Source organism: Typopeltis vanoorti, chromosome 6 (assembly GCF_054136105.1).
Source record: "Typopeltis vanoorti isolate ZY-2024b chromosome 6, IOZ_Tvanoo_1.0, whole genome shotgun sequence".
Lineage (NCBI taxonomy): Eukaryota > Metazoa > Arthropoda > Arachnida > Uropygi > Thelyphonidae > Typopeltis > Typopeltis vanoorti.
In genome coordinates this window covers 108,031,170-108,056,479 of record NC_143554.1, presented here as the reverse complement: position 1 = coordinate 108,056,479, position 25,310 = coordinate 108,031,170, and the positions used below count along the sequence as shown (strand labels likewise).

General features: G+C 33.7%; 1 protein-coding gene across 1 annotated transcript in view; it reads left to right on the top strand.

Annotated features, from left to right (window-relative positions):
* Nucleotides 1-1,181: 1,181 nt before the first annotated feature.
* Nucleotides 1,182-25,310, top strand: part of LOC150105784 (glutamyl-tRNA(Gln) amidotransferase subunit B, mitochondrial-like) — a 116,819-nt gene continuing 92,690 nt past the window's right edge. The window contains exons 1-4 of the mRNA XM_090394556.1: nt 1,182-1,342; nt 6,958-7,102; nt 12,623-12,736; nt 19,626-19,815. Coding sequence (XP_090250682.1) covers nt 1,182-1,342; nt 6,958-7,102; nt 12,623-12,736; nt 19,626-19,815 — 610 coding nt within the window. The remainder of the gene's footprint in view (nt 1,343-6,957; nt 7,103-12,622; nt 12,737-19,625; nt 19,816-25,310) is intronic.

Here is a 25,310-nt window from a genome sequence, read left to right as displayed (position 1 = left end):
TTTGGCTTTATGAGATCTGTAAGTTGTACATCGTAGTCCTTAGCGACATCCATTTATTCTTTTCACGCAGAATAATTGGGGGTATCTTTTCCCTTGAGGCGGTTGGGGAAGTCTGGGAGAGGGCCATCGTCTTCCATTTCATCCATATTGGTTGGTTCAGAGGCTGCAATTTTGCGACACCTCTTGATAATTGGTGTGGTCTGTAAGGGGATTAACCTCAGCAGTTGTTGCTATTACGCTAGCGCTGTCTTGAAGAAGTTCTAAGAGTTGAGAGTCATCTGTGTCAACTTCTTTTATTTCATGAACTACAACTTTTCCTGGCCATTTTGTGTTAAGCAGATTGCCTACATGTTTAAATATTGCCTGAAGCTGTTTAAAATTAAGTTCTTCGTACGGTGCATCCATGGTTAGACCCAAGTCTTGTTCTGTAGAGCAAGACATGTCTTTCCCTTTCCACAATAATAAGTAGACAGTTTCTAATGAAGTGAATGAAACAATGGCGATACTAATGGCAGCGTGTCGCCCTTGTTTTGAAATTTGTTGACGTACCCACATAGCTGATTTCTTTGATGTATATAAAAGACTTCTTTAAAGAAAACAAACCGATTGATTATAGTAGTAAAACTATTTACTACTAGTAACTTGACTAATCAAAATTCCTTAAATCACATTTTATATCGATTATCAAAATCCAAACTCGATCGATACCGCCATCTTTTCACTGTCCAGAATTGGTCCCACTGGCTCCATACTTTCTACACAATACTTTGCCTCTAACACACAGTGCCATCTACCGTCCTCTACCATCACCAATAGTATTTTCTGGTCATTAAATAAACTAATTATTCAATTATATAAATTGAATAATGCTGGATATTAAATCAGCTATAATATTCAGCTGGATAGAAACTATGAGTTTCGTACGAAATTTGAATCGCCGAAAACGGAAACTTTTTGGCTATTTATTATTTTAGTAACTAATTATTCAAATTAATGGTAAATGTGAATATGTGAAGATGATATTTTCATCCATTGTAGATTAAAATAAAATGAGTGATCTGAATTTTTTTTCATTTAAATAGACCTAATTACTTTTTTTTGGAAGCTCTGATTTATTAACATATTAGTAATTACGCTTAACACTCAGGAGAATACGTTTCATCACCTTCATTTATTTAAAGATGGCGACTTACAGTGAAATGTTGTGGTTTATGAAGCAGAAGATTAGCTGTTTTCGTATAGCCGATCTTTTACTTTTGCACGTGAACAAGCATCGTTGCAACGTGAAAATTAACTTCCCGAAATTTTTTTCTTCTTTAATTGAAGGCAAAAAAATTAACAGGTAATTAACCCTTAAGCGGATACTAACAATTCTTATTAGACTGAGATATGGTCTTGGCCATCTCCTTTGCTTTCACAAATAGAAGAGATGTACTTCCTCGCCGGAATGCTTAAAGAAGCAGTTTAAAATAACAATAATTGTGGCGAAATTTTTCGCTAGGTTTGAGAGCATATTAGACTAAGCAAGAAATTATATTCTTGTTTCCAGCGTATTTTACACAAGCAGAAGCGCATCACTGACTCACTCTCTCCGAATTCAGTGGGTTAGTTTATTATTATTGCTACTACATAGGTTTCTCAAATAACTCATTGTGAGAGACAGGATATTCACTGTGTGACAATTAATATCATGTCTCTCCTTCAAGTTGTATTAACAACAGAGCATTCACAACTGCTTCTGTCAATCTCTTTCACTCATTTTCTGCTCTGAAAGTAAAAAATCCAGAAATCTAGTCCACACTTTTTGCTAAATACACACTCCTACACAACTTCCAGGGGCCACCCATTGTACTTTTCCATTATTGCCATCATGTACTTAAAAATTTATTCTACATCAGTCCTATAAAACCTGTTGAATAGCTTATATGTTTCTGTGAAATTCCTTCTTCTGTGCATATAAACCAATTTTGTAACCCATAAACCTTCAGTCTATCTTTGTAGGGAGCATTCCACAAACTAGTCTCCATTTTGGTATCACCTGCCTTTGAATCCCCGTCCAGCACTTCTCCATTCCTAAGAAAGTAATGTGACCACATTTGTACACAGTAGCTAAATGTGGTTAAACCAAGCTTTATAATGAGGGATAATAACTTTCTTATCCCAGCTGCCAGTGTGTTTCTTAAAATCGAAATGATTCTTTAAGATACGTTTTTACTTTTGCAATATGTCCTTTGAACTTAGTCCACTATTACACCTCATTCTCTAGACTCGTCATTTTCTCATAGTGCATGTACATCTATTCAGTACACTTTGTCACATTGAATTGGCAGCCATTATCCCAAGTTACCCATCTGTTTAGAGTTCCTGCAGAAACTTTATATTGTCTTTATTAACTATTGTCCTCCTGAAGTTAGCATCATCTTCAAACACCTGTATATTCCTCTTTAAATAATTTCTAAGGATCATTGAGATATAAGTTGATTAGCAGCAATCCCATTAAAGAGCCTTGTGGCACACTACTGGTCATCTGCTTTCTCTGGATTCAACTTCACAATATCTGTAGTTTCATGTCCAATCCCATTTGCTCTGATTTATATAATAGGATTCCATGTTGTATCCTGTAAAATGATGCAAAATCCAGCAATATTATTTTATAGTCATTTCTGCTTTCCAACTCTGCTCTCACGTTATTGTAGAACATAGATACATTAACTAAGATAAGACAACCTCCCTTCACAAAGCTATGTTTTTTCATAGGTATATTCCTATCCACCCATTCCTGAATTTTGACTAGAAGGATACTTCTTAGATGTCTTTCCCTTTAAGTTTTTTAAATTGGGAAGACCTAGGTTGAATTTTATCAAGGATATAAAGAAATTTTATGACAATTTTTTACACTGATGTTATGTGGCCTTAGATTTTTCAATGCTTATCTAAAAACAATCGTGAAATATCAGGATGTGAGAAAATGAGTCATGTAAAAATAAGAAAAGAATTAGGGAAATAGGTGTTTTTGAAAAGACAAGTTGTGTATGTACTAACTTGGTTCCTGTTCCTAAACACCTGTATGTTATCCTTCTTTCTTATTCCGGCTACATAAATGGCATAAATATAGATTTAGTTAACTTCATCACTATCATCAAAACATAGCCTTCATAATAACAGATTATTATGTTATTATTTTTTATTTGAACATCCCTAATAAATTTTCAATGCCATCACTATTTCTGAAAAGAGAGAAATTATTATTATTTCCCTTTGGGACCACTCATAACCACCTCCGCCAATCCATTCCACTCATTCACTACTCTTCAAGTAAAGAATCTAGTCCTTACACTCTTATTAACCACACTCATAAACAACTTCCAGATGTTCTTACCCTATTCCTCATATATTGAAAAATTTCTTTTGTGTAAATCTTATAGAATCCCTTTAGTAACTTATAAGTTTCTGTTGTATCCCATCTCCTCTGCCTGTCAGCTAAGCTCTGCAACCATACATCTTCAATCTGTTTTCATAGGGAGCATCTGCAGATCCATCACCAGCTTAGTCACCCCTCCCCCCCCAAGAAACTCAAGTGACCAAATCTTTGCACAGTAGGCAACATCTGGCTGAATCATAGCCCTATAAAGAAGGATAATAACCTCCCCATTCACTTGTCCATGTGTTCTTCAACATTCAAGTAATCCTCTGAGATATTTTGCCCTTTTGATATGTACTTTGAATTTCAAGTCTCTATCTACCATCAGCCCTAGATCCCTAGCCTGATCAATATGATACAAAGTATGTAATCCTTTCAGTACCTTACATTCTGCACATTAAATTGGCAACCATTTTCTATTGTCCACACTGTCAATTTAGTTAAATCACCCTGCAGGATATCCACATCACCTTTATCAACTATTTCCTTCCTCAATTTTACATTATTAGCAGACAGTGGAATATCTCCCTCCCTCAAATTTTCCATTATACCATTAATGTACAAATCAAAGAGTAGTGGCCCTAGTACGGAGCCCTGGGGCACTCAACTAGTCACCCTCGTTCACCTTGATTCCACTCTACCACCGATATCTGTCAGCCACCCCCTATCCATGCCACAAGCCTCATATCCATTCCCATTCCATGTAATAGTTTTCCATGTGTTACTCTGTTACATGCCTTGTTTTGCAAAGTCCAGAAGGATGATGTCTAATCATTTCCTTGATCTAATTCCAGTCTCACTTTATTATAAAGTGTAAATAAAGCACTTAGGCAAGACCTACCCCTTTATAAAACTGTGCTGCCCACTATAGAGTATCATATTCCAATTCATCCATCCATTCCTGAATTTTACTTTTAAATAGCTTTATCAATACTTTAACCCCCCCTCTCTGAGATACTTACTGGTCTATAATTTGCTACTTCTGTCTTGAAGCCAACTTTTATGTAATCGAATCATCTTGCCCTCTTTTTACTCCCTTGGAACTTTGCTAGAGTTGACACTTAGAATAAACAACTTCTTTAGAGCCACTGCCAGTTCTCTTGCACGTTCTTGTAGCACATAAGTTGATATACCGTCCATTCCTACTTCTGTCTTCATATTGATATTTTTCAATATGTTGAGTACTTCCAGTTCATCTTCCTCAGTTCTCACATTAGTCTCTGTCACCTCAGCAACTGCAGAGTCACCACCTGGATGATAATTCCCTTTCAAAATTTTCACTTAGTAACTGAACTATTTCTTCTGCTTCTCTTACTTTCCTGTCATCAGCATTGAGTAAAGTTATCCTTCCATAATCATTCTTTCTCCTACTTGCTACATAGTGAAAAAAAACTCTTTTGGATTTATTTTGTCTCCTTAGCCTAATTTTCTCATAATCTGATTTAGCATTCCTTACCATACTAGCATTCACTTTGTATTGCTGATGAGCATGTTGATCACCTCTTTGTTTATATTCTTTCCACAGTGCTTTCTTTTATTGCAGCTCCTGCTTTATATTGCTACTTATTCACTTAATCCCTACTCGGTTTTCCTTCCTGACCCTGGGTATGTAGTTTGATACTCTCTCTCTCACTCAAACAAGCACCAACTATTTCCCATGCACTAATGACATTTGTTCCATGTAGTTTCTTATGCCATGGCACTGCTCCAAGTTGTTACCCAAATTTGTCATAATTGTCAGCTTTATAAACCCTTTCTGGACTGAAAATTCCACATGTTGAATAATATTCACATTCTAATATTCACATCACAATGGAATTTGAACCTACATTCAATATTTCAGCATGTATAAAGAGATAATTAGCTACTTATGCTTGCTCTTATATTTCTACTCATCTACTAAAAATCATCAAGTTAGTAAAACTTAAATACATAAATAATAATCTGAAAAGGAAAAGGAATATGCTAACATTAAATATTGATAAATAAATAAATAAATTGTATATATTTATATGTAATTGGTGCATTCATTTTAATGGGCTGTTCAGTTATCTCCTGTCATAAATTACTAGTTTGATTTGCTAAATGGATGCTATCCATTTAGCAAATCCATTTTTGAGAGAAACTTGTGGCATGAAATTAATGAATTATCTACACGTAAACACAAGAAAAGTATATTTGATGTACCGCCAGATATTTCAGTTTGAAAATAACAAATTATTCATCAGTGGCTTAACAAAAAACAGTTTTTACAAGGCAGAATACAAACAATTGATTATTCAAAATTAGAACGAGCTGTGTGATGTTAAATCGCTAATGATGATATCTAATTCTAATTTTGAATAATCAGTTGTTTGTATTCTACCTTGTAAAAAACTGAGATTGTTGCCTAAAACAGAATGCCAGAGTGTAATAGGATTAGAGATATGTGCACAGATCAAGCCTGATACAAAATTAGTACCTGGTCCAAATGATCAGGTACCCTTTTTTGATGCTGCTGGAGAATTATCTGTAAGTTTTGATAAAATTATGAAATGAAAAAATTATTTTTGTAGTTTACTTTAAACAGTATTTTATACAAAAAGTTTTCTTTAATGCAACTTATAAAAATTGCTTTAAACCAACACCAGCAAATAAGCTATGTAGTATATTTACTTTTTTTTAATGACAATCCCATTCACAAAAGGTTGTAAATCTGTGGCTCATTTGCAACGTGGGTGGTATTAGATAAGCTGGATCCCTGCCCAAGGGCCAAAAATGGTACTTTTCCACTGATGATAGTTTGTTATTTTCAAACTGAAATATCTGGCAGTATATTAAATATACTTTTCTTGTGTTTATGCGTAGATAATTCATTGAATAGCATCTCCATTCTACAACCTGCAACTGCGTGTTCAGATCCCACTGTGATATTAATGTTTTGTGAATGTCTGTAGGGCAGGGGAATGATTTTTCATTGTCAGTGCAAGACTCCTAGTACTGCTTATTTGAAGGCCTTATAAAAGTAAGTCACTTCAGGCCTCCTTAGTCCTTAGAGAATGGTTCCCAAATTATTTGCCACTTTATTCTATCCACAGTATACTGAAGATGCTTTTGGTTTCAACCTTTCATGGGTAGGCAAGACATTAAAAAAAAGTATAAAAACTTAAAAGCTAAAATACATCAAGTTACTAAATCTTAGTAATGCATAAATAATAAATTCTGGCCTGGTCGGCTGCGTCGTTAGCATATCCGCTCTCCAGCTAAAAGGCTGTGGGTTCGAATCCCACCATGGGCATGGATGTTTGTGATTGTCTGTGAAAATACTAGTGGTGGTGGTAGGCAATAGATGGCACTGGTGTATATGATGACGGAGACAGAGAGATGTAGAGTAGGTGCCCTCCCTCAATGAGTCTTAGGACTCCCTGGAGGTGTCATGTAATAATAATAATATTAATAATAATCTGAAAAAGAATTTGCTAACATTAAACATTGATAAATTAATAAATTTTAATAATCTTACTTGTTCTTTAAATTTTTTTCAATATATCTTTTAGGCTTTCTGCACTGAGATTATTGCCTAAAACAGAATGGCAGAGTGTAATAGGATTAGAGATATGTGCACAGATCAAGCCTGTTACAAAATTAATATCTGGTTCAAATGATCAAGTACCCTTTTTTGACGATGCTGGAGAATTATCTGTAAGTTTTGATAAAATTATGAAATGAAAAATTATTTTTGTAGTTTACTTTAAAGTTTACTTTACAGTATTTTATACAAAACGTTTTCTTTAATGCAGCTTATAAAATTGCTTTAAATCAACATCAGCAAATAAGCTGTGTAGTATATTTACTTTTTTTTTAATGAAAATCCTATCCGCAAAAGGTTGTAAATCTGTAGCTCATTTGCAATATGGGTGGTATTAAGTAAGCTGGATCCCTGCCCAAGGGCCAAAAATGGTACTTTTTCAAGGTACTTCAGGTCTCTAGTAAATATAAAGGTTGGTTGATTGGTAGAGCCTCTGCTACTAATAGTTCACAAAAAAAAAGTTAAGCAAGTTTGAGCACAGTTAATAGTTGGAAGGGGAACAATCGTTCAATGCTGTTGGCATACTCAACCTCGATGAGTCTTTGGACTCCCTGGAGGTGTCACATAATAATAATAATAATATAGTGTTTACACACTAGGCAATGAAATCACCTCCCACCTTAACTCTCATGCCATACTGGTCCGACGTTATAGACTCGAGTGTCTTTATTTATTTTTTTTTAATCAAAAGTTGTTATTAATCATAAAAATTAAGTGCTATATAACATTTCACTCAAGCAGATTAACAATCACTGCCTTTCATGCATATTATCCTTGTGTCATACTAGTTATTTCAGTGACATTTTACTGTTTCTTTTTATATCAACATGTAACTAGTAAAAGTGGACAAATTAGATATCTAGTGTTTTTAAGAGTTGGCAAAGAACTAGGTTGTGTGGTAGTTTTGAGCTGCTTGCAGCCTATGGACTGAGTGTTTGACAGGCTCGCATTAAGCCGTCATCATTAAATTCCTGATTTTCCCTTATGAGATGTTCAGGATACAATGATAGAATTACATGATTATGTTTGCTTGTTTATTATTTTCCCCATCAACAATTTTCTTCCAAATTAATTTATTCTTTTCAGGTCTCTGATAAGGTCTCATCTGACAATTTTGTCTTCTAAGACACCACTACCTAGATGTTGGTCATCCTCTGGGTCTTTTTTCCTAACATCCTTGCAAGATTTACAACTCGGTTACTAGCCTTCCCTTTCTCATTTTCTTTAAGTCACTAACACTTCCTTAGGTTAGCTCTGTTCACACATTTTTGAATGCTAAGAATGTCAAGTTCCTTTTTGATATTTTCATTTATAATGTAATTCTGCATTTTATGCTGTATGTTCATTTCTCTGAAGATATAACATTTCTCAGAATTGTTATATCTGTGGTCTTCAGTCTTTGCTTAACTGTTTTCTTTCTTTCTGACCCAACTCTCAGATCCATAAGTTAAAATTGGTTTTGAACACTGTTCTATATACTACTAGTTTAGATGTTTTGGCTAATATATCTTGTATTCTATATAAAGTTATTTGATTCTCTCTCTCTCTACCATATCAACTTTGGTAGAGAGAGAGAGAGAGAGAGATATTAATTTGTCATCTTCACTAAAAGTTATACCCAAATAGCTGAAATGTTTTATTTGTTGAATATGTGTGCCATTGAGAATGTAGTTGATGTTTTTCACATTCTTCAGAATTTTCATGGTTTTTGTGTTTTCATGCTGATTTTCATACCAAACTTGTTATAGCAGTTATTTAGTTTAGCAATCTTGAAGACTTGTACTTTTCTAAGAGTATAACATTATTTTCATAAAGTAAAGAGAACAGGTTGAAGATTTGTGGGTTGCAGAAATTGGTTGATAGGCGAAAAAGGGGAGATATGATTGAGACATTCAAATTGCTGAAGGGTTTCTATAGGATTAATTCAAAGGATATTTTTGAGATCAGGACTGGTGGTGGGAGAACTAGGGGACATCTATGGAAGCTGGGCAAGAGTGTGGTTAGCAAGGGTGTTAGAGCTGGGTTCTTTACTTTTAGAGTGGTAAATGAGTTGAATAAGCTGCCAGAGTCTGTTGTGGGTACTATGACAGTGAATGAGTTCAAGGCAAGGAATGATAGATACTGTGAGAATGTCGAATAGTTGTGTGGACATGATGTTTAGGACCTCCCTCGATGAGTCTAAGGACTCCCTGGAGTCGCCCGTAATAATAGTAATAAAGAGTTGAGTCAAGACATATAAGTTGCTAAGAGGTTATTACCAGATTAATGTGGATCAGATTTTTCATAGAATGCATGGAGACAGGGGGAGAACAAGTGGCCATTCTTTAAAACTGTATAAGGAGGTGGTGAGGATTAAGTTTTTTTCATTTAGAGTTGTAGGTGGATTATAGTGCATTAGCATGCATTAGATAATCCTGAATTAGTAGTAGATAATCTGGAAAATCTTACTATATAGAGCAAACAGAACTTTTTACAATTTGCTTCAGGCTTCCAATAAATGGTCCTACACCAGGATGATGGTCTTAAAAGTTTGAAGTGCAACACACTTTGTTACTTGGCTATGAAATAACAGTGGATATTTATTAGCTTTCATTTAATAGTTTCTGATGCCAAAATTACTTTCTTTTTTAAGTTAAGTTTTTTTTTTTTTTTGAAGAAAAGACCCTAAAAGCTGTTTTTATCAAAAACAACTTTATTTAAGATGCATTAGATTCTGTGTTCAGTGTTGTTTTTGTTCTTTCATATTGAAAAAGAACTGAACAGAATAAACCTTTCAGTTGAAGAAGTAAAGAAAAGATTTCATAACTGATGCATTACACATTTTTCTAGTATTAAATCCTGATAAGAGTTTTAAAATACTGATATATATATATATATATATATATATATATAATTAATACTTTTAATGGGACATGTTCATTCAACATTATAAAGTGACTTTACGATTACACATGCAGAAAAAATTATTTAGAATTTTATTTAAAAACTCCAATATATTTCATCCAATATTACGTGGATTTTGTCAGGGTGACAGACTGTTAATTACATTCAAAAGATGAATCACAATAATGAGTCATAATTCATATTACTTTGTGTCTCGGTCGCAGCTGAAGCATATGATATTACACTATTAGAGTTCAAAGGAACAATTGTAAAAAGTTGTGTAAATAAAAAATTATTCCTAATTTTGATATTATTTCTAATTTTGTTAAGATTAAAGAAACCATCCATTCGCAAAAAGCAAGCAAGGTGTTATTAGTGAATCAAATTCAAGAAACAAAGAAACAGTTTTATTTAAATAATGCTCAGCTTCTGGAACCTTAAAATAATTAAAAAGGCATCTCAGTCAAGACCATTTAGAATTACCCTTTCATATTTTGGTATCCTTGGGCAGACAAGCATATTACAACCAAATGTAGTTTAATTTGTAATATTAGCAGTATTAGAAATTATTTGAAATATTAAAAGGAAGAACCCACCACAATATTCAACCAATAACTGAGTCTGACTGCAATAGCCCACTAACAAATGATGAACTAAATGTTTTGTCTAAAGGTCCTGATTTTGCTGTTCTCCCTTGACATGTACTTACAAATCATGGTGAATGTAGAAAAAGATATCAGAGAATTATTCACAGATAAAACTAATATAAATTATGCATTGAGATTGCCAAAATTCTTTACAAAGCAAAACCACCAACTTTAAATATACTTTAAATATAAATATAAATAGTCCTGATTTTGCCATGCCCTTCAATGTGTACCATACTTGCAAATCATGGTAGATGTAGAAAAATGTATCAGAGAATTATGCATTGATAAAACCAATATAAATTAGAGATATATAGTGTTATCAGCAGGGATCCACCAAAAAGTCAAATCAGTAAATTAAACAGATTATTAGACAGTGTACAATCATGGGATGTCACTACTGTTCAGAAATTATGAATTTATCATGCCCATCTGCCTCATCTCTATGGTCTTCCAAAAATACATAAGAATGGCAACCCACTATTGCCTCTAGTGGACTGTATTGGATCTCCCACTTACTACCTTGCAAAACATCTCTCATCATCATCTTTGGAATCTCACTGGCCCCACCAATTCTTATATCAAAAACAGTCTTGACTTTAAAGACAAAATAAAAGATCTACATCTGTCTAATAATGAGATTATGGTTTTTTTTTTTTATGTAGTCTCACTTTTCACCAACATGCTACTACAAGAGACTCTTTGGTGTTTAGAATCCGATTTTTCAGAGGATCTTATCAATCTATTTAAATTCACTATCAATGCAGGCTATTTTAAGTGAAATAATAAGTTGTTCAAGCAAATAGAAGAAACAGTGATGGACAGTCCTATCTCACCAGCATATTTTATAGAACATCTCGGAAAAGAACTCTTGGATACTATATTCCTTCAGCCTCATATATATGGTTACATTTTGTTGACGATATATTTGCAATCTGATCCCACACTGATTCAGAATTACTTCAGTTTCTAGAGAAAATAAACTCCTTGTACACCCGTATCAAGTTCACTATTGAACGTGAGTCCAGTAACCAGCTACCCTTTTTGGATACCTTAATTATCAGTAATCCCACAGGTCATGTTGAATTTTCAGTTTATCATAAGCCAAGCTTTACTTGGCAGAAACATTCACTCATCTTTCCACCATCATTCATTACAAAAAATAGGTATTATCAAGAGTCTTATAGAGCTCACAGGATCTGCTCTTCTGATTCCTTTTTATTAGATGCACTGAATAAAATTAAAAGCCATCTGGTATGTAATGGATATAACAAAACTGCCATTCAAAAAATTATTGATAATTATCATAACTTCCACCAGACTACAATGTGATGTGAAAATAATTTCAATACCCTACATTAAAAGAATCTTGGAACAAATGGCAAGGATTCTTCGAAAATTCAATCTATATACTTCCTTCAAACCAGCTCAGAAACCATTTTCCTTTCCATCATCTACAAAGGCCACCTCTTTGCTTACTGGGTGTCTATCAAGTATCCAATATAAGTAATCCAATATATCAAGACTCATACTGAAGATTTGTATTTTCATTAACTTTGGTTGTCTGGGATTTTTGGGAATGAGGAAGCAATGAAAAGGATCCAGAGGTGAGTTACTGAAATGATGTCAAGTCTGTGAAATATTTCATCTGAGGATAGATCAAAGGTTTTTGTGGGTTACATGAGCATTCAGACGCCATGAAGATGCTTTTTAATAATATTCCTTTTGTTTACAACTTTTTTTAAAATCATCTTCTTACCTTAATTTTTCTCTATTGATATCTGAGTTTTTAATAATATTCTTTTTGTTTAAAACTTTTTTTAAAATCATTTTCTTGCCTTAATTTTTCTGTATTGATATTGATGAGTCTTTGGACTCCCTGGAGGTGTCACATAATAATAATAATAATAGTCACTCTCTAAGAGATAAGGGTGCATCCTTTTTATTTCATATTATTATTGCGAACAACTCATTACAGGTGATGATTTTGCACTCCTTATTCTGGAGATTATTTTCCTATCTAAAACTATCTAATGTAAGTTGATTAGACAATCTGAATGCTACTGTATATGCTTTGAACTCATTTGTAATTTATTCTTGCAGGTTATTAACAGAAGATGTATTGAGGCTGGAGTGCTTACAGCATTAGCTCTTAATTGCACTGTTAACAAACTGTCGGTGTTTGATAGAAAGCACTACTTCTATGCAGATATTCCAGTATGTTTTTTTTTTTTTCCTATAAAATCTGAAATGAGTGCATATTTTAATCAAATCTACAAATGATTGAAGTTGTACTGAAAAAAAAAATTATTTTATAAAAGGAAATAGTAAAACTAATTTCATTAATAATGGAATCTCATTAACAATAATGAAATCCCATTGTTATTGTAACCAATACAAGAAATCTAGAGATAATTACAGCATAATACATTGGTGAAATAAAATGATGAATAACCTAGGATACAGGATGTATACTCAATCATATACTGCTTGGAAAGAAGCCGATGACACCATAGTGTGAAGAACAAACAGCCATGGCATCCACCTTAATAAGATATAGGACCTCCTTTCGCTGTGATGACTGCAGCAATCCCTGCAGGGCACACTTTTCACAAGCGTATAATAACAATCAAGGGAAATTTTGGACCATTCTTCCTCTAGACATTTAGTGAGGTCCTGGCCTGTTGTAGGCAGACATCCCTTAACTTCATCTGACACTCCATTTCATCCAACAGATGTTCAGTAGGGTTGAGAGCAGGACTCTGTGGAGGCCAGTCAAGTGTGGTGATATCCATGTCCAAAAAACTATGCAATTACAGCAGCAGCCTTTATGACATGGTGCTTTGTCTTGCTGAAAGAGACAAATTTTCATTTCCATAGAAACACCACAAAATAGGAAGCATTGCATTGTCCAGAATCAGATATCTCTCAGAGTTCAATGCTCATGCACCACAAAAAGATGTCTGAGTCCAAACCAGGAAAAACAGGAACATACCATCGCACCACGACCTATAAATTTTATAGTTGAGGTTATACACACTGGTAAGAGATATTCACCGGGCATCCGCCACACCCATAGGGTGTAGTGTGATTCACCACTTCATAACAAAGTTTTCAAGCTTCCACATCCCACTGTACACATTCTTTGCACCACTGAAGACAACCCTGCATGTTGGTTCAGGTAATGTGGAGCTTGCATATTGCAGTCCTGCCATATAAACCCATATTATGACCCTCAGTTCTAAATGTTTTTGTGTAGATTCATGTTCCAGTCAATGCCTGGAATTCTGTTCTGCATTCAACATGTTGGCAGGCCGATGGCAGTTTTTACATATTATCCTTTGTAGCGCTCTACAGTCATGTGTGGTGAGTGTGTTGGGTTGTCCACTGTGCTTCCATCTCAGCATGGTATCACTGATTGTTGATCTGGGATGGCTGAATTTGCCAAACAGTCCTGCAACATGCATCCTATCACAACGAATCTTTCAAACTTCATCAGTTCCCTTCTTGCAGCCATTTCACTCAGACACAGTTGCACAAACTTGGGAGCATCATAGTCTTCCAATTTATACTGGCTACAAACACTCATTACATGGTGCAATGCACCTTTCCAACAGGAGAGGGGGGGGTGTCAGTTGACTTCTTTCCTAGCAGTATATGCTGGCTGTCCCATTCTCTTAGTTGTTGATCTAAATGCTGTTGTCAGTCTTGAGAGATGCAATGATTACAAATGTTTGGATGCATTGTTATCTTTTATTTAGTGTTTATCACTGTACTGTTAAAATGAATTATACAGTAAAACAAATGTAATTTGATGTTTCATGAAATTTATGAAATTAATTAATTATCATAATCTAATTCCTGATATATATCCTCTAGGGATGTACAAAATGTGATAGTACTACATGAAAAACTTACATCATTACTAACTTCCTATCTACAATTTTCCTCTAAATCAATCTGTTACCTGTCAAAGACTTCAACATTAATAGATCTTATATTTCTATCTTCTAAGAAAGTATCTTCTAAGGTACTTTCTACTGTATCGATCCACCAATATTTTGGTCTTCCTCTGGGTCTTTTTCCTGCCAGCCTTTCAGAGAACAACACTTGTTTTGCTAATCTTACCTTTCCCTTTCTGTTTAAATGTACATACCACCTCCACCTGAGATTAGCTCTGCTAACACATTTCTTGATGTTAACAATGTTAAGTACTTTCCTAATAACCTCATCTTTAATATAATATTGTCACTGATGTCATCTATTCACTCTTTTAATCTTTCTTAGGACACATATCTGTGGTTTCTAGTCTTTGGTCAAGTGTTTTATTTCTAACCCAGCTCTCATATCAATAAGTTAAAATTGGTTTGAACACTGTCTTGTATATAGCTCATTTAGTGTTCTGACTAATTTCTCTCTTATTCCATATAAATTTATTCAGTTGACTTCCTACCATACCAGCTTTATTAATTCTGTTGTCATCATCATCATCATCAAATTCCTGCCATGTACCCTCAAGGGGTGTACAGGATATGATAGTACTACATGAAAAAAATTACATCATTATTAATTTCCTATCTACAATTTTCCTCCAAATCAGTCTGTTACTCGTCAAGACTCCAACATTATCAGATATTATATTTCTATCGTCTAAAGACTTTGTACCTTATCAATCCACCTATATCTTGGTCTTCCTCTGGGTCGTTTTGCTGCCAACCTGGCAGAGAACACTTGTTTTGCTAATCTTTCCTCGCCCATTCTGTTTAAGTGACCATACCACCTGAGATTAGCTCTGCTAACGCATTCCTGGATGCTGACAATGTCAAGTTCTTTCCTAATATCCTCGATTTTAATATGATATTGCCATTGATGCCATCTGTTCATGCCTATAATCTTTCTCAGGACTCTCATATCTGCGGTCTCTAGTCTTTGGTCAAGTGTTTTACTTCTGACCCAGCTCTCAGATCCATAAGTTAAAACTGGTTTGAACACTGTCTTGTATACAGCTAATTTAGTGTTGCGACTAATTTCTCTCTTATTCCATATGAATTTATTCAATTGACTTCCCACCATACCAGCTTTGCTGATTCTGTTGCCTATTTCTATATTTAATTTACCATCTTCAGTAAAAATCGTGCCTAAATAGCTGAAATGTTTTACTTGTTCCACAGGTTCTCCATTCACAACACAGTTGACATTTTCAATGATTCTGCCTACTTTCATTGTCTTTGTCTTTTTATTGCTGACCTTCATACCATATCTATTACAACAGCTATTCAATTTAGTCAGAGAATCTTGCAGACTTGTAGCAGATTTATTTAGAAGTATAACATCATCTGCATAAAGCAAAGAGCTGACATTAACATCTCTAATTCTGCTGTCTATTTCCATATTTAATTTACCATCTTCACTAAAAATCGTGCCTAAGTAGCTGAAATGTTTCACTTATTCTATAAGTTCTCCATTCAAAATGCAGTTGATTTGATATTTTCATTGTCTTTGTCTTGTTATGCTGGCCCTCATACTAAATCTATTACAACAGTTATTCAATTTATCAGGGATCTTGCAGACTTGTACTGCATTTATTTAGAAGTATAACATCATCTGTATAAAGTAAAGAGCTGAGTTAACATCTCCAATTTTGATATCAGGTTTAATAATACTTTCCTTCATAATGTGATCCATATAGATTATGAATAACAGAGGGGGGATAATGTACATCCTTGTCTAACACCAGATTTATCATTTGACCATCTTCCTGTATTTGCATCGATTCTAACTGCTGACTTGCAACTCAAATAAAGACTAAGTATTGCTTGATATAATGCTCCATTGACACCACAACAATAGTGTTTTGAATAGTTTTTCTCTTGTCACCTTGTCATATTCCTTTTCCAGATCTACAAAACTTAAATACAGATCTTTGTTATGTTCCCATGATTTCTCAACTATTTGTCGTAAAGTGAAAATCTGATCCTGACAGCCCTCTATTTGGCCTGAATCCAGCTTTTTCTTCACCAGACTTCTATTCTACAATCCTTCTCAACCATTCCTCAAGTATACTTGCATAAATCTTACCAGGAACACTTAGTAGGGATACACCTCTGTAATTCTCACATTCAGTTTTATTTCCCTCTTTATATATAGGTACTATGAGAGCAAAATACAAGGCTAATCTTCTTGAATGGCAAGCAACATCAACTAGAGTGATGTGGGCAAATATCAGAATGGGAAACTGGACAATGAGTTTTATTTGTGCTCATGGTCCCCACAGAAAGCATGAAGTAGAAGTGGAGGAATTTTTTGAGGCTTTAGAGAAAGCAACTGACACAATGAAAAAGAAAAAGTTGGTCCTTGTTGGGAGGAATCTAAATAACAGACAAGGAAATAATTCTCAGACATACAAAAATATTTTGGGAAAATATGGAGAAAAGAGCAAAACTAATAATAATTTCAAATACCAGTTGGATTTCCACTCAAGACATGAACTGGTTATTACTAACTCAATGTTCGAACATAAAAATGTGCACAAATTCACGTGGAGAGAAGAGGCAAAGAATAAGAAAAGTCTCATTGACTATGTTATTATTGTCAGTGATGCTTTCAGGACACTAGAGTGTACAGAGGATTTGAAATTGGAAGTGATCACCATTTAGTCTTAAGCAGGATAAAATTGAATTTTGTATTCAAAAGAAGAAGATGTAAGAAAGTTTTAAAATGAATGAAAGTTGAGCAGCTCTCAGATGTGAACTGTAGAATAAAATACACAAATATTATTGAAGAAACAATGAAAGAGTTTGAGAACAGGAAGAAAACCTTGGAGATTCATTGGCAAATCCTGTAGAAAACTGATTGTTTCAGCCAGAGAGGCATGTGGTGAGGTTGTCTGCAAGGATAGAAAAATCAGAACTCCATGGTGGACACAGGAAGTTAAAGAGGCAGTGAAAGAAAAGAACAAAGCATATCAAAAGTTCCTGGCAAGTAAGTTACCTTTTGCTCTTAGAGAATACAGAGACAAATGTAAGAAAGCTAAATACTGTGTAAAACTAGCTAAACAAAAGTAATGGAAAGACTTTAGTAAGAACATAGAGAATACGTATCAACAAGGTGGAAAAATATTCTGTAGGCTGTTGAAAAAACTCAGAATTGGAGGAAAGAGTGCTGTAAAAGGCATTACAGATGATAAATGTGACACGAAAACTGGAGAAAAAGATATCCTCGATGTATGGAGTAATTACTTCGAAAAATTACTAAACGAAATGAGCAATGACAGCTTGTTAAAAACAAAGCTGTCATTGTGACAGAGTGGTAAAAAACACTCAACAGGCATGCAATTAGAAATACATATCTATACTTGAAGTAGAAAAGCCATCAAGACCCTAAAATGTTGAAAGGCAGTGGGAGTAGGTGATATTCAACCAGAAATACTCAAGTATTGAGGTATAAAAGTCTTGCAGTGGCTGCACTGCATAGTTTAGAAGACCTGGACAGAGAGAGACGAATTAAAGATTATTGTAGTAGAGCTCTCATAGTACCCATATATATTAAAGGGAAAAAAAGTGAATGTGAAAATTACAGAGGTATTTCCCTACTGAGTGTTTCTAAGATTTATGCAAGTATATTTGAGAAACGGTTGAAAAGGATAGTAGTAGATAAACTTGGTGAAGAACATTCTGGATTCAGGCCAAATAGAGACTGTCAGGATCAGATTTTCACTTTACGACAAATAGACCTACAAAAGGCATATGACAAGGTGCCAAGAGAAAAGCTATTCAAAACTCTACAGTTATATGGTGTCGATGGGGCATTATATCAAGCAATACTTAGTCTTTATTTGAGTTGTAAGTCAGCAGTTGGAATTGAAGGAAATATAAGAAGATGGTTTGATGGTAAATCCAGTGTCAGACAAGGATGTAAATTACCCCTCTTTTATTCATTATCTATATGGATCACATTATGAAGGAAGGAAAGTGGTATTAAACCTGATATCAAAATTGGAGATGTTAATCTCAGCTCTTTACTTTTATGTAGATGATGTTATACTCTTAAATAAATCCAGTACAAGTCTGCAAGATTCCCTGAGTAAATTGAATAATTGTTATAATAGATTTAATATAAAGGTCGGCAATAACAAGACAAAGACAATGAAAATAGGCAGGAACGTTGAAAACATCAACTGCATCGTGAATGGACAGCCTATAGAACAAGTAAATAATTTCAGCTACTTAAGCAGAATATTTAGTGAAGATGGTAAATTAAATATGGAAATAGACAACAGAATCACCAAAGCCAGTATGGTACTAAATCAACTGAATAAGTTTATATGGAATAAGAAAGAAATTAGTCCAAACACAAATTAACTTATTAACCAATTTTAACTTATGGATCTGAGAGTTGTGTTAGAAATAAAACACTTGACCAAAGACTGGAGCCCACAGATGTTAGAGTCCTGAGAAAGATTGGGGTGTGTACAGATGGCATCAATGGCAATATCATATTAAAAACAATGATATTAGGAAATAACTTGAAATTGTTAGCATCCAGGAATGTGTTAGCAGTACTTATCTCATGGTCACTTAAACAGAATGGGAGAGGAAAGATTAACAAAACAAGTGTTCTCTGCCAGGTTGGCAGTAAAGAGACCCAGAGGAAGACCAAGATATAGGTGGATTGATAATGTTGGAGTCTTTACAGATAACAGATTAATTTGATGGAAAATTGTTGAAAGGAATAGGAAGTTGGTAATAATGTAAGTTTTTCATCTAGTACTATCATAATATCCTGTACACTTCTTGAGGGTATATGTCAAGAATTTGATGATGATAATGGTATTTTTGCAATCTTGTTTAACTCGAACATTTTTCATTATGTAGCTGAAATATTTTTTGTCCTTGTTACATTAGTTAGTTTTCCTTATTTCTAATACTGAAGTTTCTAATTTTATTGAATCTTTATCTATAACAATATATCTTCTAATGGTCATTTAAAATATACGCAAGAAACTCTCTGATTCCAATCTTTGGGTTTCTTATTCGGTTTTAAAACTATGTGGGATTTAATATCCCCTTAATTTAAGTAATACTTTTTTTTTTTTTTTTTTTTGCAGGTTGGGTATCAAATTACTCAAAAGCGATCACCTTTAGCTACAAATGGAGAAATTGAATTTGTTGTATACAATTCTTCTGTTCACAAGATGGCATATAATCGCAAAGTTAGAATAAAAGAGTTAAAATTGGAACAGGAAAGAATTAAAAGTTTAAGTACTGAGAGGATCAGCACTGATTTAAATGAAGCAGGTAAATTAAAGTGATGCAAGTAATTTGACACTTTTTTTAGAACTTGTTCACAAATTTCATGCAACTTGTGGTACTTAAATGCCACATACACAATTTCGCACTTTAATCTGCACCATTGAATATATGTGTGTGTGTGTGTGTGTGTGTGTGTGTGTGTGTGTGTGTGTGTGTGTGTGTGTGTGTGTGTGTGTGTGTGTGTACACACACACATGCAGCTGCAGACTTTGAAGAAAACATGATTCAACCAGAGAGTCATGTGGTGAAGTCTGCAAGGATAGAAAAATCAGAAATCCATATCATAATCAGAAAGCTAAATAGGTGGTCATTGAAGAGAAGAAAGCATATTAAAAGTTCTTAGTAGGTTAGTATATATTCTGAGTGAATACAGAGAATGATTTAATAAAACAAGCAGTGTGTAAAAATAGCTACACAAAAATCATGGGAAGACTTTTGCTAAGAATAAAGAAGGTAAATATGAAGGCAGCTTCATGTTCTGAAGTTTATTGAACAAACTAGAAATGGAGAAAGAGTAGTGTAAAAGGAAATCAGAGATGATAAAGGTGACCTGATAACTGAAGATAGAGTTATTCCAGATGTTCAGAGTGATTACTTTGAAAGATTGTTAAATGAAAAAAGATGTGAAAAAATGGTGGTAGGAGGAATACAGTCGGAATACATATCAATACTTAAGTAGATGACATTGAGTAACTGGAATATCAAGGTATAAAATATTTACAGTGGCTGCATTGCATAATTCAGAGGATGTGGTCAGAAGGTCGAATTCTACAAGGAGTAGAGACTTCGTGGTATCCATTTATAAAAAGAGAAATAAAACTGAATAAGAAAATTACAGAAGACTTTTCCTACTTGAGTGCCCCAGTCTTTATGTAAGTATATATGAGAAGAGAAAATCTGGAGAAGAACAACTGAGTTGAAGCCAAATAGGGGCTTTCAAGATCAGATTTTTGCTTTAAGAGAAATAGTTGAGAAACCAATTTAGGTTTTGTAGATCTGGAAAAGGATATGGCAAGGTACCAAGAGAAAAACTTTTGAGAACACTACTATTATATGGGGTAAATGGAACATTATACAAAGGAATGCATAGTCTGTATTAAGATTGTAAGTCAGCAGTTAGAACTGAAGGAAATACAAAAGATGGTATGATATGTAATCAGGTGTAAGACAAAGGTACACACTATTTGCACTCTTATTTGTCATCAGTATAAATCATGTTATGAAGGACAGTGGCATTAAACATGTTATAAATTGATGTTGATGTCAATTGCTATACCTTATGCAGCTGATGTTATATGCTTACATAAATCCAGTACTGATCCACATGATTTCTTAACAAATTTAACAACTACTATAACAAATTTGGAGCATTACAAAAGACGAAGGTTATGATAAATATGCAGAAATATTTGAAACATCAACTGCATCCTGATTGGAAAACTCATAGAACAATTAAAACATTTTAGCTATTTAGGAACAAGTTTTTAGTCAAGATGACAAATTAAATATGGAATTAGATAGCAAAATGAGTAAAGCTGGTATTGTAGGATCATCTGAATAAATTTATATAGAATAAGAGAAATTAGTTAAAATACTAAACCTGCTGTATACAAGTAGCATTCTAACCAGTTTTAACTGGTATATGTGAGAGTTGAATTAAAAATAAAATAGTTGTGAGAAAACTCAGAAGGGAGTAAACAGATGGAATCATATTAAAAATGAAGATATTAGAAAGTAACTTAACATTTTTAACATTCAGGAATATGTGAACAGAGCTAATCTCAGGTGGTATGTAAACAGAATCAGAGAGAAAAGGGTAAAACATGCATCTGGTTTCAAGATGACAGGAAGAAGAAGAACCAGAGGAAGACCATGATCAAGGTGGATTGATTTAAAAGTATCATTAAAAGTATCATAGAAGGCAAAAATATAGGATCAAATAGTATTGGAGTCCTGAGAAGAATTGTCGACAAGAAGTTAGTAGTAATGTAAAATTGTCATGTAGTTCTGTCATATTATCCTGTACACCCCTGAAGTATACATATGAGGAATTTGATGATAAAGATGATGATTATATGCACACAATGAACTGTTATTCAAATAGATTGAGAAATGGTGTCTTCAGATAGTGTATTTTTTCACATAATGGAAGCCTCTTCAGTGATGCTTTTCTGCAATGTTTAAGCATGTGCTAAATGGTGCCATCACATGTCAGATATGTGAATTTCTTTATCATGATACTAGTGTGCTTAATAGTGTTATGAACTTAATTAAAAAAAGAAACTATTAATTTATAATTTATACAGAAAAACAAAATGGCTAATGAAGAAAACAAATGAAAAGAAGGTTGCCTGAAGTGTACTTTTGTTTGGAATGTGAAACCTTGGCATTTTAAAATTAATACAGAATGCTTAAATCAAATGAGTGTGCACATACGAAGAAAGCTGAGGCACAGAAACATTTCCATCTTCTGTTTAGGTGAAGTAACAACAAACCAAAGTTTGCTTTATGAAATGGGATGTTTATTCCCATTAGTGCATAAATATTGCTGACAACTCGTCTTGTTTATGCAACTTAATTTATTTTTTCAGATTAAATGCAATTTAATTTTTGTAGTTGAGAACATTTTATAAATGAAGAATAAATATACTTCATAACCAAGTGAGCAAATGACAGTTGGCAAGAATGAGAGTTCTGATTGTAGAGATGAATTATGCCAATTTTACAAAAATTGATTGGTGACAATACCATACATCATCATATCCATATTTGCACCTAATATCAATAAAAAAAATGTGACAAAAAATGTTTTCTCAATTTTTTTATTTTTATTTTATTTTATTTTTTAAAGTGATTTTTTTTTTAAATGTTTTAAAATGTTGATTACTTTCATGTTGACTGGTCTGGTTCTAAACATAAACTCAGTTTTTATCAATTATTGTTTTTATTACTTTTTTTTTTTGGTATTAGTGCAAATATGGCTATTGTAAAATGTACAGTATTTTTGCTGATATGAGAGTGACATATCATCGTAGTGTTCATTTCAGCAGTTGGAACTCCCATTTTTTAAAATATATTTATTCTTTTATAAATTTTTGTCAACTGCACAAAGTAAATTGCATTCAGTTTTAAAATAAATTGAGGATGCACAAATATGGCAAGTTACTATCATTTATGCACTGTAAATGTTCTGTATTAATTTTAAGAAGCTAATATTTCACATTGCAAACAAAAGTACACTTCCAGTATCTCTAATCGAACCATATTTACCCTCGTGTGAGATGGATATTTAAAAAAAATAAAAAGACAACAGCATGCTTATACTGAAATGAGTGTAGTATTATTTGTTTCTCTACTAAAAGTGTAGAAAAGAGAAGTGACATGTTTCAACATTATTTGCCTGTTGGTATCAAATTCTAAAGCCAAAATTTTAAGGACCTTTTGCATAATTGCAGAAGAAATGGTTTATAAGTGATTATCATAAATATACCTGATCCTAAATTTTGACAATAAAAACTGTGTGCTACTTTTTTTTTTTTTTGCAACTGATTATAATTTTTATTTTCAATTTTGTAGAACTTCTGTTAGCATCAAATTACAAAGTACTGTAGTCACTATAAATTATGAAAAGTACTTTGAGACAATTTCAGAAGCAACTTTAAATAAACAAATTTTATTCATCTGCTTGTTTGTACATTTCAGCAAAACATTACATACCAGGTTAGTTATGAGCTGGTATGCAATGCTTATATGGGCATATATTTCACTGATGGATTGAACATCTTGGATCTGGAGTTACTCAAGGAAAATTTAGGAAACTTAGACCATGTGTGTGTATATTCAGGCACCATTGAGGTGTATGAGTGTGAGAATAATCAAAAAATGATGAATGTACTTTCAGGTCCCAGAGTTGAATGGGAACAGAATAGTCAGTACAAGGAAAGGATGTTAGCATTTTCATGGAAAATGATCAAAGGATGTTTTGAAGTAGTAGTATCAGACTGTGTACTCAAGTTTGATGATACATCAGGTAGGAACTAAATGGAGGAGTAGCATCATTCAACAAAAGCTGCAAAAACAGAGAATGCTCTGGAGAGTATATATAGGAGGAACATGATCAGCAAGCTCATGAACAGTACAGAGCATAGGCAAGATGGGTGAGCATGGTAAGGAAGGTAAAATCAGACTATGAGAAGAAAGCTAAAGGAGATTTCAGAGAGTTTTCCCCCCTCTGGTAGTGAGTAAAAAGAAGAGTGATTAGAGATGGATAACTTTAAGGAATGCTGATGATAGGCGGTAACAGGAACAGAAGAAACCACTTTGATAAGGAGGTATAATCCAGCTGACAACATTACAGTGACAGATGTGAAAGTGACTAGTATGAGAATATAGGTAGATTAACTAGAAGTGTTTAGGATATTGCAAAATCTCTCATGGGATACCATGCAATATTGACAAGAGAACTGGCAATGTCTCTGACTGTTTAAGTATCAGCTCTGATCTAAGGTCACAAATGAGTGGAAAAAGGGAAATACAGTTCTATTGCATAAAGGAGGCACTTGGACAATTAGCAAATTATAGACGGATTAGTATCTTGGGAGTGGCAGTTAAGGTATGGAGAAGATGGTGAGATGTAGAATTCAGGCATAGGTGGACAGGAATATAATGTTCTGTGGCATTGCATCTGAACAATTGTGTACAGATCTGGTCAACTGTATTCCTTGGAGAATGAGGAAGCTATGGAAAAGATCCAGAGATGAATGACCAAGATGATGCCAGGTCTGTGAAAGGCTTGTGAGAATCTTGAAGGCTGGATTAAAAAGTTGGTTGATAGGCAGAGAAGAGGGGAGTGAGGAGGAATTTGATAGTATAACATGTAAGTTACTAAAGGAGTTGTATAAGATTGATGTAGGACAAATTTTTCAATACATAACAAGAACAAAAAGAACAAGGAAATAACTCTTAGAAATTGTTTGGTTAACAAGTGTGTGCAGACTACATTTTTTGCTTGGTGAGTGATAATTGAGAAAAAGTGGATTGCCAGAATTGGTTGCAAGTGTGAATGAGTTTAAGGGGAAGTATGATGGAAGTATAATAGTTGTCAATGTAGGCTTCCCATAATGAATTTTTAGACATCATGGAAATTATTATGTAGTAATAATGATATTAATAATGTATTTATCAAATAACCTTAAACCACACTGCTCTGTTTTTGTGACAGTCTAACACAATCTTTCATAACTTATTTTTTTATGATCAACTTTCTTCCAACTTGGTCTGTTATTTCTCAGTCCTTTGATTTGATGCTGGTGCACTTTGATTTCTTCTAAAGAATGCTTAACTACATCGATTTGTCTATATTGGATCATTTTCTTGCCATTTTTCTGAAGATACTTGTTTGACTAAACTTTCATTTTCCATTTTCTTTAAGTGACTATGCCATCTTAGATCAGTGCTGTGTACGTTCTGAATTATTAATA